The 17,682-nt window shown below is 42.0% G+C and overlaps 1 protein-coding gene across 1 annotated transcript; it reads right to left on the reverse strand.

Moving 5' to 3' along the window:
- Positions 1-4,815: 4,815 nt before the first annotated feature.
- LGALS2 (galectin 2) lies at positions 4,816-16,904 on the reverse strand. Its single transcript, XM_018562484.1, has 4 exons — positions 16,854-16,904; positions 8,366-8,448; positions 6,390-6,549; positions 4,816-5,017 (listed from the first exon to the last, which is right to left on the reverse strand). The coding sequence occupies exons 1-4, from the start codon at positions 16,857-16,859 to the stop codon at positions 4,871-4,873; spliced, it is 396 nt and encodes a 131-aa protein (XP_018417986.1). The 5' UTR covers positions 16,860-16,904; the 3' UTR covers positions 4,816-4,870.
- Between the last annotated feature and the right edge of the window lie 778 nt (positions 16,905-17,682).

Consider the following 17,682-nt stretch of genomic DNA (forward strand, 5'->3'; position numbering starts at 1 on the left):
CCCCCCCTCCCCAGGAGAAAAGGACACCTGAATCAGGTCAGCCATGTGCACGGTGCGTTCTTGCTGACCTCTGCACTGTGCATTCTTGCTGACCTCTGCACTGTGCGTTTTTGCTGACCTCTGCACTGTGCGGTACTTCTGCCTTACACCGCTGACCTCTCCACTGTGCGTTATTGCTGACTTCTGTACCGTGTGTTTTCTGCCTTACACTGCTGAACTTTCAACTGTGTGTTATTGCTGACCTCTGTACTGTGCTTTATTACTGACCTCTGTACCGCTGACCTCTGTATTGTGTGTTACATTACTGACCTCTGTACTATGCGTCATCCTGCTGACCTCTGTACATTTCTGCAGTGCGGGACCCTTTGAGTGTCGGCGGGCAGGGCTTGCGATGATTGCAAGTACAATCTGCCTGTCCAAGATGGGCAGATCCTACTATATGTTAATGACCTTACAATTATCCCACAACGAAAGTCGTGCAAAGGTTGTAAGGTGTATAGGCAGCTTAACACTGCTGACCTATGCACTCCGAGTTACATTACTGACCTCTGTACTGCTGACCTTTGTACTGTGCGTCACACCGCTGGCCTCTGGACTCCACGTTGTTACTGATCTCTGTACTCTGTGTCATACCACTGACCCGGCAGAGTTAAGTCCGGGGCAGGGTAGGGGTTAGGTGGGGCAACTGGTGGCGAGTAACTTTTAAGGCCTGGCTAGTAGCTCAGGACTTGAAATTTTGAGCCCTCCTAAGGGTATTATTTCTTATCTATATATTTGCCTATTAACCAACTCAACACTACAATCCCCTTTGAGTGTCAGGAGTAAGTGGGAGAATGACCTAGGCCCTATTACAGATGATGACTGGAGGGGTGCTGTGAGTGATAGTCTCTCTGTGTCTTTATCCACGTCTTATAGACTTACCCAACTTTTTATTTTGCACAGGACCTATCGTACCCCTGAGTTCCTGCTCAAAATAGGTGCCAAGATTGACCCTTCTTGTCCAAAATGTGGTTTCCGCCAAGGATCCCTGACACACTAAGGGCCCATTCACGCCACGTCCAGATAGGATACTGTACGTTAAATAAGTAAGTCTAGTCTGTTTTCAGGGCTGGAAAAAAAATGCTGCATGTCACATTTTTGTTGCACTGGAACGCACCCGAACGTGTCACAAACACACCTTACTGCACCGCAACAGAAGCTATGATGTGGAGCAGGAAGAGATTAATTTGCGTAATGACATTACCCCCTAAAAAAAATTCACTGGAGCGTGCCATAAACGCATCACAAACACACCGCACTTGCAGAAACGTGTGCAGATCTGGTCCGGACATGGTGTGACAGGGCCCTTAGTGTGGAGGTGTCCCAAATTGGTCCAATATTGGGGTGCAGTGCTTAAGGTCATTCACTCTGTCTTCGGTATACTGTTATATAACACACCCAGTGTTTGCATACAATTTTTGACATCCCTTTGCTGGATTCGTATGCCAAATTGGCTATACACACAGTCTTTTTTAACGCTGGGAGACTGGTGGCAAGGAAATGGATATCCACCATGCCTCCTTCATTATCCGAATTGATCTCTGAGTTAGATAAAATCGTAATGTTTGAGCGCATTACCTATCAATATAGAGAGATGGGTGGAGATAAATTCTTTTTACTTTGGTCTAGATGGCTACACTTCCATACACATTAAAAGTACTCTAGAATTTCTCTATATTATTATTTAGTAATATGAGTGTCATATATGGCAGTTCAAGATGTAATCTGACTATTATAGTTCCAAGCTTCTATGTCTTTTCTTGAATTACAGCAGTGATGTAAATGTTCATATGTGCTTAGATGATCTGACCTAAATGAGTTAGCCCCTGGATACGGTTGTACAGATACACTAGATTACCAAAAAGTATTGGGACACCCTCCAGGATGCAGGTGTTCTGTGAAATTTCCTTGCTACTAAATATTCCATGGTAAACTGTTAGTGGTATTATAACAAAGTGGAAGCAACCGGGAACAACAGCAACTCAGCCAAGTAGTGGTAGGCCACATAAAATGACAGAGCAGGGTCAGCGCATGCTGAAGCGCACAGTGCACATAAGTAGCCATTTGTCTGCAGAGTCAACAGCTACAGACCTCCAAACTTCGTGTGGCCTTCATATTGGCACAACAACAGTGCGTAGAGAGCTTCATGGAATGGGTAAGGTGTAAAGCACACCGCCACTGGACTCTAAAGAAATGGAGACGTGTTCTCTGGAGTGATGAATCACGCTTCTCTGTCTGAATCTGATGGATGTGTTTAGGTTTGGCGGTTGCCAGGAGAACGGTACTTGCCTGACTGCATTGTGCCAAGTGTAAAGTTTGGTGGAGGAGGGATTATGGTGTGGGGTTGTTTTTCAGTGGTTGGGCTTGGCCCCTTAGTTCCAGTGAAGGGAACTCTTAAGGCATACCAAGACATTTTGGACAATTTCATGCTCCCAAGTTTGTGGGAGCAGTTTTGGAAGGTGCATAAAGGAAGGTGCATAAAGACATGGATGAGCGAGTTTGGGGTGGAGGAACTTGACTGGCCAGCACAAAGTCCTGACCTGAACCTGATAGAACACCTTTGGGATGAATTAGAGTGAAGACTGCGAGCCCGGCCTTCTCCTCCAACATTAGTAGCTGACCTCACAAATTCTGGAAGATTCCGCTTCTGGAAGAATGGTGAAACACTCCTATAGGCACACTCCTAAACCTTGTGGACGCCTTCCTAGAAGAGTTGAAGCTGTTATATCTGCAAAGGGTGGGCCAAGTCAATATTGAACCCTACGGACTAAGACTGGGATGCCATTAGAGTTCATGTGTGTGTAAAGGCAGGCGTCCCAATACTTTTAGTAATATAGTGTATGTGCAAATGGTGGATGTGGGGTTTTTATTTTGTTAGTATGCTTTGGTTTTTTTTGTTATTGGTTTTGTTTCTTTTTTTTTTGCGTTATAGATATTCCTTTTATATTGTCTGTTAAAAGAAAAACTTTAAAAAAACGGATTTAAAAAAAAGGGGTGGAATAAATAACATGGTAACAACTATTGCGGACTTATTTTTGGAGGTGCTAACTGGTCTTCCAACCTTGTTTCATAAATTTATGAGCTACTAACCTAGAATAAGTGTATGCATATCAGATGGTCCTGGTTCACTGGTTGCCTGCTTGTTCTGAGTTAGCAACTAAAAATCAAAGATTTAGGGTTTTTAATAAAAGGTTTTCACCCTTAAAATTAAGCAGAGAAGATCATTCTATACTAGCAGGTCCCCTGTAAACAGAAGGTTAAGGCACCTAAATTACATATGCTTCACCTTATCTTGGAAAGTTAAACCTTAAGCAAACATTGAAGTACTTTTCTCTAGTAACAAAGGGAAATTAGCCATTGTTTATGATATACTTGCTAGTAGGATATGACTGGTGGCTAGGTTACGAAGCAAATATAGGATTGCTACCCAAATACTTCAGAACATGTTGCTGATAGCAGGCTTGTACCTACTAATATACCTCATTACCTCATTTGCACAGAAATATTTGGTACCTAAATTAGCAGTCTCAATAGGCCTCAGGTACCTTAACAATAACTCCATGACTATTTTGCCTTCCTTAATTTTGCCTCTAGAAAGCTACTGCACAGATTCTTTATTTAGCTTCCCATAGAAATGGTTACTGTGGATGCGTGGCCATCACACGGAAGAAAAAAACAAAATATGCATATTGTGAAGATTTTAGGAAGCAAAAAAAAACATTAGCAAAGGCTTCTGCCTTGGTACAAGAGCACTCTTGGGCCTCAAGCTACTAGTCCAGAATAAAATTAAAAAAAATAAAAATAATTTTGGTCTGGCATTACCATGGCTTAAGAGGCCCTGTCATGTTGATGCCAATTGACATGCCTTTTGGAGGATAGCAAGCCAAATAAGGATGTCCCCTAAACAACTGATGCCTCTGGTGACTTGCAGTTGCCGCCTTGATATTTGAGACTAGGGCGGAGGGAGGATTAAACCAGAAGGAAAGAAAAACAAAAACAAAAAAGAAAAGAAAAGCTGACCAACCATGATTAACCCCTTCCTGTCTGGCCATTGTACTTTAACAGCTGGATGGGGTCACTCTTGAATGTGGGTGGGTGTTTTCAAATGTCCTGGGCAGCACGCATGAGCAGGAAAATGTCAGCATTTTAAACATCCAGAATGGGTTTTTACATACAAGCGTTCAGGGGGTTATAGAGCTTGTATGTTGTATGCAAGTGTGTGCTCCCTCTGCCGGCGATTGCAGGCTCCTCTGTCCCCAGTGCAGGGCCCAGGAACGACATGGCAGTTCTGAGATCGGAGGAAGATCAGCACAGTTCCCCCTGCTAATCTCCCCTCTGATCTCTAAATCTAGAAGTGATGTGTAGTAAATCACTTCTGGTTTCAGACCGTCATTTCTCCAGCTTCTGTAGCTGGAGAAGAAGCTGGTAAAGTAGATCGGCTTTATCGGCTTCTTTGGGGTTCCCTAGGTTAACCTTAAAACATGCACATCTTAGATTCCAATTTGGCATATGGATTAATCCCCAAATGTGTATTTACAATTTTCTGGGTTGTCTTGGTGCTGTAACATTTCTAACTTATTTTAATTGGGTTAGCTTAAAAAAATAAACCACCAAAACACCCCACACTTTACAAAATGTGAGTCATCTTCCATCCTTTATTCTAACCTATGTTAAACATAGTTATGAAATTTTAGAACACTAAATGTTCATATATAACACCATATTATCATATTACAGCAGGTTATCATTTGGTCTGCCCCAGACACAATGTGGTATAACGATATTTGTTTTTCACTATGATCTTTATTGGACCAGGTAATAAAAGGAGTTATCATTCATATTTAAAAGAATTAACTTTGAAGTCTCCTTTGACTGAGAGATATGTAAGTTTATCATAGCCATGGCGATTGGGGAAAGAGATTTCGTGACCATCAGGAAGCTTCACATCAAACTTGTCACCACCAAACTTGATTGAGATCTGCAATAGAAATGAAGCCCTGAATGAATGAATGAAGTTTGCTTTATATAAAGCGTTTAACCAATGAATCCACAGGAGTTTAAAATAATTATTCCATCTAGAACTCTTCCTTCCTCTGGAGATGGCCCATTCCCTAGCTGTTTATTCACCTTACAAACACAACGCATCAACATGCATATTCTGAACTTCCTGTAATGAAGTGGAAAGAGGTGTGGCCAGGAAGAGAGGCATATCTCATTGGCAATTAGCCAGTCTATTGTGCAAGACTCAGGCGGTCCTTAAAGGAGAACTATGGGGATAAGGCTTTTCCCCATAGTTCTCCTTAGGGTAACGGGAGGACACAAACTAGCGTCCTCCCGTCACCCTGGGCTCAGTATAGCGTGAGCTGTAGCTTGCGGTATACTGAGACGCCGCAGCTGAAGCGGATCCCGACAATTGTGTCGGGATCTGCCCAGCTGCGTGACTGACAGCTGGCTCTGCCTATCTAGAGGCAGAGCCAGCTGTACCCGCCCCCTCCCCCGTCCGTTGCGTCAGTCAGCGCTGGCAGATCGGAGCAGGGAGAGGGGAATCCAGCCCCTCCTCTGTCACGTCAGAGAGCTGACAGAATCGAGAGGTGAGCGGACACCGTTATGTGTTCGCTCACCTCCCGATCTACTGAGCCGACCTGTGACAGTCTCATTGTCACAGGTCTGCTAGAACTATGAGGTAAGTGAAAAGCACTCATCATAGTTCTCCTTTAAATGTGAAAATAAGCATGTTGGCCCTGTGATCCTAAGCTTTTCTCTTCAGGATTTCTATAGAGAAGAAGAGTTAAACTTTGTTTTTTTTTTGTATGCCAGTGACCCATTAGAGAAGTCTTCCCAAACATCCTGTCCCTGTGACACCAGGAGAGGAAATCAAGAGAGCTGTTGACAAGAACAAGAATGCAGAGAAAGCAATAAAAACACAGTTCTGCCACCTTTCCAGTCTACAAAAATAAGTTTTTATCCTGACCAGGAAGTGGGAGGGTGGACTCTTCCCCACAAAAACCTTGAAATAGGCTTGGACCCTTCCCTACTTCTCCGAAAATAAAATGTATTGGCTGGAGTTGGACCTTAAAACTGTATGTACTCGGTCCGGAATTCCCTATGGTTAAGCAGGTATGTAGTATATCAACCTATTGTATTTTGGTTTTCTTTGCTGTGTTTGTAATCGGTTCCCTGTAATAGCTCTTTATCTGAGAACTATAATAATGCATGGATTAAATGTTATGACATGCCACACCGAAATAGACCGTGTCACAAAGTAACCTTTACAGAATAGCACATTTTTATTATTACGACATAGGTATTTATCATATGGCTTATCATATGGCTTATCTCTTCATACTGACCTTGATATCCGTCCCCGGTGTAAAGCACATGTGTCCACTTCTTTGCTCGGCTTCCCAGCCGTTGCTGCGTTTGGAATTGCATACAATTACATTTTCATTTAGGCGTGGGTTAAAATGTAGACCAATATCACCAGGGCTGGTGCCCAAATTGAAGGAAAAGCTGTATGGATAAAAATAGGACCTCAGGTAAAGAGCAGGGCATCAAAATGACAGATTATCAGGTATACCCTTTATGATGAAGCTGGCCATATACTTTAACAAGTGACACTAAATACTCAGGAGTTAGATCCTAAAAATGCATTTGATTACCTTAACTATTAACAAAAATGTATCTTATTCCTGTGGCTGTAGATTCCCAAATTATCTTTGAATTCACCCCAACACTGTCCTTCCTTCTGGAGGGTGGCAACTTTTGTTCCCCATGGCTTCTGTGTGTGTTAAGTAGCCACCGCTCCAAGCTCGCTCCACTGTTAAGACTAAAATCTCAATACAAAGTAGTAAACTAAATGTGAGATCGTAGTTCATCACAGGAGTGAGCTTGGAGTGGTGGCTACTTTACAGCACACACAAGGACCACGAGGAACAAAAGTAGTCACCCTCCAGAAGGAAGAACCATGTCAGCACCAATTCAGAGATGATTTGAGGATCTACAGCTGAGTGATCTGAGGGGCGGGCCTCCGATGACTGCAATGAGGGGTGGGCTTCCGATGACTGCAAACAGGCAGTGTGCGCGTGCGCACACCAGCCCGTTCGGGAGTTGTCGAACAAGCAGTCCACTAACTCGTACGATTCTCGGCGGGTTTTCCAGCCTGCTTGTTCGACGGAAGACGTGCGACCGGACAGTAGAAACGGGCGCCCGCCTTCCATACACTTTGCGTTTATCGTACGATAATCGTGCAGGGCACCTTAAGATACATTGAGGGGAATTTGTCAAAACTGGAGCTTACAAAATCTGGATCAGCTTCTCTCTTCAATTAAGTTTTAACAATAAAAGAGTCTGATTGGTTGCCATGCACAACTGCTCCAGATTTTTTCTGCTCCAGTTTTGATGAATTCCCCTCATTGTTAGTAGTTAAGGTACTTTAATGCATTAAGCTTTATCTCCTATGTTTAGTGTCACTTTAAATAGATCTCTAAAATTATAGACAGTGTGCCCAATTAACCAGTCAGTGTTTTTCTTGCCGAAGTTCTTATTTGATGAAGGAAAATATTCAATAAACTGGGTTCTGTTAGCTAAATGAATTGGTTTACATCAATTAAACTTTCTTCTTCTCTGGTGTCCATTCTTTTTTCTGTCCCTTTATAATGGATCTTGATATGAGAAATAGTAATCGTGGTGCCAGTCACTTTTAAGGGGCTTTATCAGGTGCTGTCTTATGAAAAGAGCTTTAGCAGTCTCGTTAGGCTGTTTAAATTGAAAGAGGTGTACCAAGATGGAGGCAGTTCTTAAGAATCCCAGATGCCATAAAAGATGCTTAAACGACGCTGGGGCCGCAGTTACTTGTTCTTTAAGGCCTGGGTTCAGACTGGAACTGCCAGTGACCGGAAACTATCAGCTCCTGGGCTTTAGATTTTTCTACATAGAGCTCCATAATGCTTGCTTCCTCACTGTGTTTACATCAGGAATGTATGGAGGTCACCATTTTATTCCTCAAGAATAAAACAAAATTTAAAAAAACAAAAAACTAAAAAACTCCATCCAGATAATAATTCCAAAGTTCCAACAATGTCAGATAATCAGGATGACATTTTAATTTACTGCGCAAGCAATAGATGCTCACGTAAATAAACACAATGAGGGGAAATTCATAAAAACTGGAGCAGACAGAATCTGGGGGCAGTTGCCCATGGCAACCATCAGCTTCTCTTTTCATTTTGTTTAGGTAACCTTTGAAAATGAAAGATAGAAGCTGATTGGTTGCCATAGGCAACTGCTCCATATTTTGTCTGCTCCATTGATCTTACGTGAGACTTACTTCTTGGCATCATCTGAAAGTTTTCCCTTCAGCTTCAGACTCTCTCCAGATTTGAGCTCCAAGTTCGCAATTTCAAATTTTTCCTGATGGATTAATAGAAGAGGAAAAAAAAAAACACCAGCATGAGAGGATTTAAGGGTTTTTTCTATTTAAGTTTTGGTCTAAGGGAAGTCTCAGTATCTTCTTAATATAGAAATTTCAGAAGCCATCATATATTTATAAGAGGTTAGTAAAGAATACCCATCAGCTATTTTTTTGGTGATTTTTTTTAAAACAAAATTTTATAAGAAATCTAAATATAAAGTCACAGCATATACTATCCTGTTTTAGTACCAACATTGTAATAGGAATACATAGCAGGTGCACCGTTACAACAACTATGCTACAATCTTTGCTGATGCTCATCATAATCATCATCATCAGTATGAAGGAGGATCTAATTGTAACAACTATACCTTAAAAAGGAGTAACAATTGAACAGATTGTTTGCGATCGGATATTTATGCGAGATCATATGGGAAATTCTTGATATCCATCCAACATATTCTTGCCTACTTTTCTATAGTAGGCCTCTTTGGAACCAAGAACAAAGACTAATCATTCCTCACAACAGTTGTGCAGTGCTATGGAACCATACATGCTTTTTGTTCTAGTTGTTCTAGATTTTCTTATGGGGTGTTGCATCTAATTTGTATTGAGATCAGCCTTTGTAATCTCCTGTAGAGAAAAAAAAAATCTAACAAAGAGCATGCTGACAAGAAAATAGAAGGTATGAGCCCAAGAGTCTGCTGATGTTCTGCAAGGGGCAGGGAGGGGACCTAGCTATTTTTCTTAATTGCAGTAGGGAAAATTAATGTCACCAGGCTTCCTGTGATGGCCGCCAGGGCTGTGCAAATGTTAGGACTTGATAGATGTAAAAATACAACTCCCACAGCAGGTAAAACAACTTCTATATCTGTATTTCAGTTGTGCACTTAATAGCCTGTCTGGTGTTCACCTTTTCAGTAGACATTTCCTTTCTAGATCAGATCAATTTCTGTTCAAATATTAAACTTTCCATAACCTAGCGTGTGCAAGGCTTTTTCTCCCCATCTATAGCAGAGAGATGGGATTTTGCCATCTTTGTTAATGTAGTCTTGCAATATGAATTTGGGGAAACCTTAGCGGCAGATGGTGGACTGTACATTTGTCCCCAACTACTATATAATCATGTGAAAAAGTAAATACACCCCATTAAAACTGTTGACTCTCAACATATTTGAACCGGCAAAAATTAAATCTTCATGTAAACAAATGCTTACAGATAAAGAAAATATTCTAGAGCAAATGACAGATAAAACTGACAAGGTGTTTCATTGTTAATCTAAATAAACCGAAATGCAGACTTGTCACGTGGAAAAAGTACATACAGCCCTACATTTACCAACATTTGAAATTAAGTTAGAATTAGGAGTTCCAGATTAGGTGGCAATGAATAGACCGTCCTTCGGCAGTAGTCTGGTACCTCAGATATCTAGGGTTGGGTGTTCTTTGATATTGATGTGTGGTGTCCTCATGCCAGGATCAAAAGAGCACTCGAAGGCCTTCATAAAGAAGGTTGTAGATGTCTAGTGAGGAATTGGGAAGCACTAAATGATTTGAAATGTTTCATTCCACTGCAAGAGAAAATCTACTTCAAAAAGGACTGCTAATTTGTCTGGTGCAGACCGCTTGATGCTAAAGAAAGGTGGCAAGAAGACCAAGGTTTTTAGGTTTGTCCCAGGTAACCCATTTTTTAACTTGGCTATGTCAGTCAGGGATAATTCTGCTGGGTATAGTAGTGTTTTATTTTATGCATTGGCAGGTCTCTTCCTTCAATAAAATATTAAATATCATCCTCATTAATATAGTGTAAAAGTCAATTTCTGTCTTGCCTCCCAATCTCATTGTTAATTCAAGATACCAAAATATTCTTAAACATAATGGTGGAGAGATTGATAATACTTGACCTGCCTCACTAGGGTTTTGTTGAGAGGGACCTCTGGCCCCCCAAATATAACAGAGGATTTGGAAGCAGTCAGTACACAGCTTTTGTCTCAATTTTTTATTTTTTTTTTGCGGTCACTTGATGCCATACGTTCATTTAACAATGTGCACTGATCATCTGAAAATGAAAACTTGGCTTTCATAGCAAGTTTCAAAATCTAGTTAATGCCATTTCTAGGATTTGCCACCTTAATAATTAGCTGAGGTTTTCCTGGCTTAGATACCCATTTCAAAGGGGATATGACGGCATGCCTACTTTCACCTCTGCTTTTTCACCTTGTCCTGAAACCTCTTGAGAAATCTTGAGAGGCTGTAAGAAAAATAGCAATCTGCCCCAGGTCAAATATATCCATCTCTCTCTCTCTCGCAAGTATTTCAGAAAACTTTATTGCAGAATCTTCTTTTTTCTGTTCAACTTTGACAGCACTAATCAAACCAATTGTGAAGTTTATGAATCTAGTTTAATTTTCACCACCCGATCAGTGCTGCTTCACAAATATGTGGCCTTTTCATGGCAACTCACATACAATGGTGCAATGCCATTCATTTTGAGCACTATACCAATACATCGTAATGCACTACCATGCTATTAGTTCACTGTATCAGCAAAAGTGGTGTAGATGCATTTTTTAGGCCAGTTGTGGTGGACTAGCCGCAAATTTATAAAAGATGAGGTTACATTGAGTAAATAGATACCCAACATGCCCAGGTTCAAAATTGTGTGCGTCCGTGAAACTCAAGACAAAATTCAGTATCCCAAAAATTCCATAGACTACGTTTTTAAAGGCTCCACAGGTCATAGAATTATCGCTCTCACTCTGGCGATACCAAACATGAGTAGCGCAATCGTCGTTTTCATATGTAGGCGCACCCAACGCGTGTTTACGCAAAGACGTGTGCTCCCGGGGGCTTTTTAAATTTTTGTTAAATTATTTTTACATTTTATATTTTTTTAAACTGTTATTTTATTTTTTTAACTTTAATTGCTATCACATAGGGGGGGGGGGGGATTACACTTAAAATATGCTATTGAAGTGCACAGCGCACTTCAATAGCTTATTGCTAGGCTTCAGGACTGAACGTTATGGAACCGGAGGTGATGGAACCGGAAGTGATGTGATCGGCATCGCTCCAGGTCCCATAGTACGGGGAGGTGATCGGTGAACGGACGCAATGTATACTTGTTTGATCTGATTCGTTGTTGAAAAAAAGTTTGAGTTTCATACAACTGCAACTCAAGGTGCTATTTGTTTTAAAGGCAGCCTCATAAATGGATGACTATCTCTATGAGAAGACCATCAATGTCTGAGCTAGGCTGGAATCCTCAGGGCGTCTGTTTGCTCGAAAACGCAAGTGTAAATATTTAAATATATGTAACAGATTGTGTAGCTTGGAAAATAGAATAGCAACAATAAAAGTTTATAATAGAAAATAGAATAGCAATAAAACATGACGTGTCAGGATCTGCTCTCTCCCTCTCTTTATTGACATATTAAGTACATAAAAGAGACACTATGATATGTTGTATAATCACAAACAGGTGTGCAAGAGATAAGTGTACCATACTACCACCTGCTACATTGGAATGGAAGGCTGGAAAATTTCGGTGATCGATGGTTTTGTATTAGGGTTGCCACCTGTCCGGGTTTTGAATGCTGTGTCTGGGTTTCATGGCAGCAGACACACAGACACAAGATGTCAGGCAGACATGGGCAACCAAAATTAAGCTGGGGCTCCTGGCCCCGCACCGAAAATAGTCTCAACTGTGATATTTACATATGAATGGGCGTCGCTATTTACATATAAATAAGCTACGACCTATTCTCCCAAAAAAATATCCAAACGTCGATAGAGTGTTCGGGTTTCGCTTGAAGAAAAGGTGGCAACCCTAGTTGGTAAAGGTGACATAAAAAAGGAAGAGGGCAAAGTGACCGGTTTACCCATACAAAGAACTTCTCTTTTTTGGGCTATTAAATAAATAAAATAAAAAAAATACCTGTTAAACCAGCCAGATATGTACCGTCTCTCAACTTCGTGTACAGTGCCTCTGCTGTGCTCAAAATCCCACACGGGGTTATGAGCCCTGCCCAGGTCACCTCTAAACTGCAAAACACCTCCCCTGATATGGAGATGAGCGGTGTTCTGTAGTCCAAATGCAGAGCAAGCAGCCTAGAGCAGGGGTAGGCAACTTTGGCACTGCAGCTGTTGAGGAACGCATGAGGCATTGCAAGACTAGATCTAGACCTAGACCATAAAAGGAACAAAACCCTGAAAAAAGAAAACTAGTGCAGCCACCATATCTAAAAACCTGTAAGCTAAAATGGATTGCATTATTGTTCTAAGATTGAAATACACTTTAAAGCAGAACTCCAGGGAAAATGATCCTGTGCAGCGAGGCTACCGTCACACTGCAAGGGTTAACTGCTCATTTTGGTCTGGGGAGAAAAATAAATGTATACTCATCCGATCCTAGGAGCTGGCTGGTTGTGACAGCTCTCCCTCCAGCCTGTCTCCTCTTACACTACAGCAAAGGAATGTTCCTCAGTTCCCTCACATCCTATGCACTGTGTATAGAGCATAATGATGTACAGGACCTTAGACCGCTGGAAAGGAGAGGAAGAGAGGCTCCCGAGACTGGCCTAAGAACCAGCTGGCTCAGAGGATCAGGTGAGTAACTTTTTTATTTTCCTCCCTTGACATAAACTAGCACTTAACCTTTGCGGTGCGGAGGTAGCCTCACTTCACGTTTTAATAATTCCCCCCGGAGTTCTTCTTTAAGGAATAGTAAGCAAGACATAAATTCCGTCAATTCCAAAATGTCCAGCTCCAGCAATCTATAGATGGACTCCACATGGCCTGGTTACCCAGCACCTCCTGAAGTCCATACTATGGCTTGCACCTAATAAAACCTGGCAGAGCCAAGTCAGAAGATTCCAGTTTATGCGAATTGGTGTTTGGAAAGACCCACAAAGTAACGCATTTCGGAGTTTAGATATTACTTGCTGTGAGAATGTGGATGCCCCAATCACCACCTGACAGTTTAAAGTGAACTTGTGTTGCTCGTGCAGGCCCCACCAGCTGCACATGCATACCTTTCTTTCATTCCCCCAGCCCTCTGTGTGGCCATCAGGAACATAGAGAGTTAGCCCTGTGTAAGCGCCAAGTACGGACTTGAAGCATATACAGGGCTGAGGATGTATTAGCGCTGGGTGCTTGAGTAGCCAATTGGGAATCTCCAGCACTGTCACGGAGTGCTTTCCTATACGGAGTGCTATTTCCTATTACATGCTTTCCTATACCTGAAAGTACCATTTCCTTCACTCCTACTGGTTGAACAGAGTAGCAAGTGTGTGCTGTTTATGGGGTGCCAGTAAAGATTTGCCCTGCGTGGGCAAGCTCATTTTGATGCAAAAAGGAAAAGTGCACTTTGAAAACAAAGCACATCCTTTTTTTACCCTCTCTCTTCCCTGACCTAACAGATCCCACCCCGCCCCTCCACATACACATACTTACCGAGATCCAACATTTGCACTCTTTTTTTTTTTATTTGTCAACATCCCTCAAGTCCTCTCTGTCTTGGCCACACCTGCACAGTACAGCCCCATAGGATTCTATCGGGCTCTTCTGCACAGGCGCAACCAAGAGGGAGTCCTTGCAGTGCAGGATGTCTACAAACACAGGAGGCTGCAAGTGTTGGAATCCACGGCAGATCCCACACACAGCCGGACTCCATGGCATATCACACACACCCCTGGAACAATTCACTAATGATGGCATACTATACTTGAATATGAAAAGTTTTATTTGTGCCCTCTGAAGTGAAGTACAAGCTAGTTATTTATTTCTAAAAGTGAATTATTAAGTCAGTAATGTCAACCATAAAGGCTTATTCAATGTTGTGATAGAATACTACATTGTGCACAGATCCCCTCCTGATCAGCCCGTGTGAAAGGGGCCTTAAAAAGTGGATCTAAAGTCAAAACTTTTTTTGTATTGGAGTGGAGAGGGATTAGAATGCCTGTCAGGTGTTTATTGCCGTCTGTGTCCCAGCTAGGGAGATTCATTCTCTCCATTTGTCCTGGTGACTGATCACTGAAAGTGAAAAAGAAAAAAAAAAATCCCACTTTTTGGATGGTCATTAGAACATTAATAGAGAGGACATCTTTAAACAAGGACACTAGTTCATGTGACCCTACTCATCACCAGGGACGTCCCATTCTTTGGAGGAATTTCCTTGCACTTTCTGTTGCGGCTATCAGACAGGTAGTGAAGGAAAATCTCCCAAATGGGACACAGATGGCAAAAAAGCCTACAGGGGTTATAACCCTCTCTTACTCTATCCAAACAAAAAAAATTGGCTTCAGTTCTACTTTCACCCCATTCACACTTAAATGGTTTGTCACATGCCACCTTACTTGCAACAAGACTAAACATTAAAAGTCCCTTTGCATCAGGTTGTGCCTGTTCACATCTGAGCACTCAGTCACTTGTAGGCAATTTTGACCTCATGGACGTTAATGGGATTGCCTGTAAACTGCTTTCCATTGGGTAAATAATTCCTGAAGCTTAAATACACATGCAAAACCCTTGTAATACATTACAAAAAGTGCACATTTAAGCACACAAATCACCCAAACAAAAAAATGCTAAAGGAATTCACTGAAAATCACTCAGCTCAGGTGTAAATGCAGGATTATTTATATCCCATTCTAAAGGTAAAACAAATATTCAGCAGTAAGCCACATGCATACCTGCTTACCTGAGGCTGCATTTTGTTTTCAGTCCCCTATCTAGCAGATAATCATCAGATTGTGGCCTCCTTGTGACACAAGTGTGTCAGTGTGCGCTCAGGACACTACCAAGATTCCCTATAGAAGTGGGGTGTGAATAATGCTGGGGCTATAAAAGATCTAAATTCCCAGAGTCTGAGAGATTTAACCCCTTGATGACAATTGCCCCAGTTGCAGTACATTGAATTAATTTGTCAACAAGGGGTAAATCTCTAGTAAGGAGTTAAGAATGCACTGGAAGCAACAGCCATTCCTAAGGAGAGATTTAACCAATTGTTGGCAGTCCACTGATTTGTAGTTCACCAAATTCACTGAGCAGCCAATGGGATGTTTGTGAACAATAGGTTAACTCTCTAAGGAACTGAGTTTGTCAATGTAGTCTAGGTTTGACAGCTAATGTTTTAGGTCTCATTCACACGAGAAAAGGCCGGCAAGTACAGCTCCGTGCACGGCCGTATCGGCCGCTCCTGGGAAGGACAGGTGCTGCATGTGATTAGTATGCAGCCCCTGTCCTTCTCTATGGGAGTATGTGGCCATACACCGCCCTACGCTCACCAGCCCTGCACGTCCGTGCGGGTGTCCGTGCTCGTACACTGATAGGATAGATCCTTTCTGCGTCCGAGCCGGGACACCTGCACCCGTACGGACCTGCACTTGGGGTGAGCGTAGGGAGGCGTATGGCCGCGTACTCCCATAGAGAAGAACATCGGCTGCGTACTAATCGCACGCAGCACCTGTCCTTCTCGGGAGCTGTACGTGCCGGCCTTTTCTCATGTGAATGAGGCCTTAGGGTTAGATAGACTGCATCCAATCAGATTGTTCAGGTATTTGGAGAGCCAGCGGGGCCGACTAGCAAGATACTGAAGTTTGACCCAGATTGAGACTCCTCCATCCACACAGATTAGCATAGATCAGGGATGTCCAAACTCTGGCTCTCCAGCTGTGGTGAAACTACAAATCCCTTTGAGCATCTCTCTCCAGGAGTCATGTCTATGAGAATCTTGCAAAGCCTCATGGGATTTGTAGTTCCACCACAGATGGAGGGCCGCAGTTTGGACATCCCTGGAATAGATGGAGGAATCTGTTGCACTGTTTCCATCTGACCATATAAAATCTGCAGATAGCCTCATGGGATTTGTAGTTCCACCACAGATGGAGGGCCGCAGTTTGGACATCCCTGGAATAGATGGAGGAATCTGTTGCACTGTTTCCATCTGACCATATAAAATCTGCAGATAATCGATAGGTGTTGGGTCAGCCTAAAGGAAAATAAAATGAATGCAGCCACCACAGCTAAACTAATATATACAATTTTTGGTTTGAGTTTAAATGTGCTTTAGTCCAAATCAATGACTCAGTACATATTGGAGCCAGAGCCAGCCAGGAAACTAGGATTTTCAGGAAAAGGCCAGATATAGCAGTCTCCATTTGTCCCTCACCAGAGGTTTCCATTGTACGCATCGTCCATAGGCATGAATGACAACACATAGAATTGCATTGTATTTTAACTCACAGAGCTGCATAAGAACTTACCGAAATCACACAGCAACATACATTAAAAGACAAAAAAAGCATCAAACAAATGACAAAGCAAAATAGAACCTTCTTAAAGGAACCCTATATCAAAAGAAATGTGGAGATCGCCAAAGCTAAACTCCAAAAAGTAAACTTACAGCCATGGTGAAGCAGATTTAGGATGAGTACTGGAAGGCTGCACCTCTTGGTACCCTTATTTATATCCTGTTAATTAACTCCTTCTGTTCAAGTTACAGATTAACTGAAATTGATGTGGGTGCAGCCAGGACTTTGAACAGTGTCAGTCTTCCTTGTCTCTGTAAATTTGTCTCTGTAAACTTGAACACTTTGTCCGAGGAGACGGCGGGTCACTGGGGCCGTCATGCTTTGCAAATGATTAGTGATATCATTGATGAGATAGGAATCAATGGACAATGTAAATGTTAAAGAATGAGAAATATAAGCAGTGTCCTTGTCATTACTGCCGCTCGCCTCTACTCTTATCTCCTGTCATGTTATGCAATATTTGAAAAAATGGCAATGTATACTGGACAAAGATTTAGAAATGTCTTTCTTTCTTTTAGTTGAATTCCAGGCAGATATAAAATACACAAATGAATGCAGCTCGTTCTCTTTAATATATCCTAGATATGTAAGCCAGCAAAAATAATGTGTTTCGTTCAGTTTCGTTATTTCGGGATTCGACTAATCCTAAATGTTTGTTAATTTCGGATGGGTTAGACAAATACGAACGAATGTTCGTTGCAGCAAAGTGACATTAGAAAAAAAAGGGACATTTTTCTTTTTAACATTTGACAGTCTATAAAAAAAAAGTGTGGGGTCCCCTCCCCAATTCATACCAGACCCTTTAGGTCTGGTAGGAATTTTAGGGGGTACCCCAATGCCAACCCACCCCACCCCCCCCAAAGCATGGGGTTCCCCCTAAAATTCCTTACCAGACCCTTGATCTGAGCAGCAGCCTGGCAG

The sequence above is a fragment of the Nanorana parkeri genome, unplaced genomic scaffold (genome assembly GCF_000935625.1).
Source record: "Nanorana parkeri isolate BGI_ZX_2015 unplaced genomic scaffold, ASM93562v1 scaffold579, whole genome shotgun sequence".
NCBI classification, from domain to species: Eukaryota; Metazoa; Chordata; class Amphibia; order Anura; family Dicroglossidae; genus Nanorana; species Nanorana parkeri.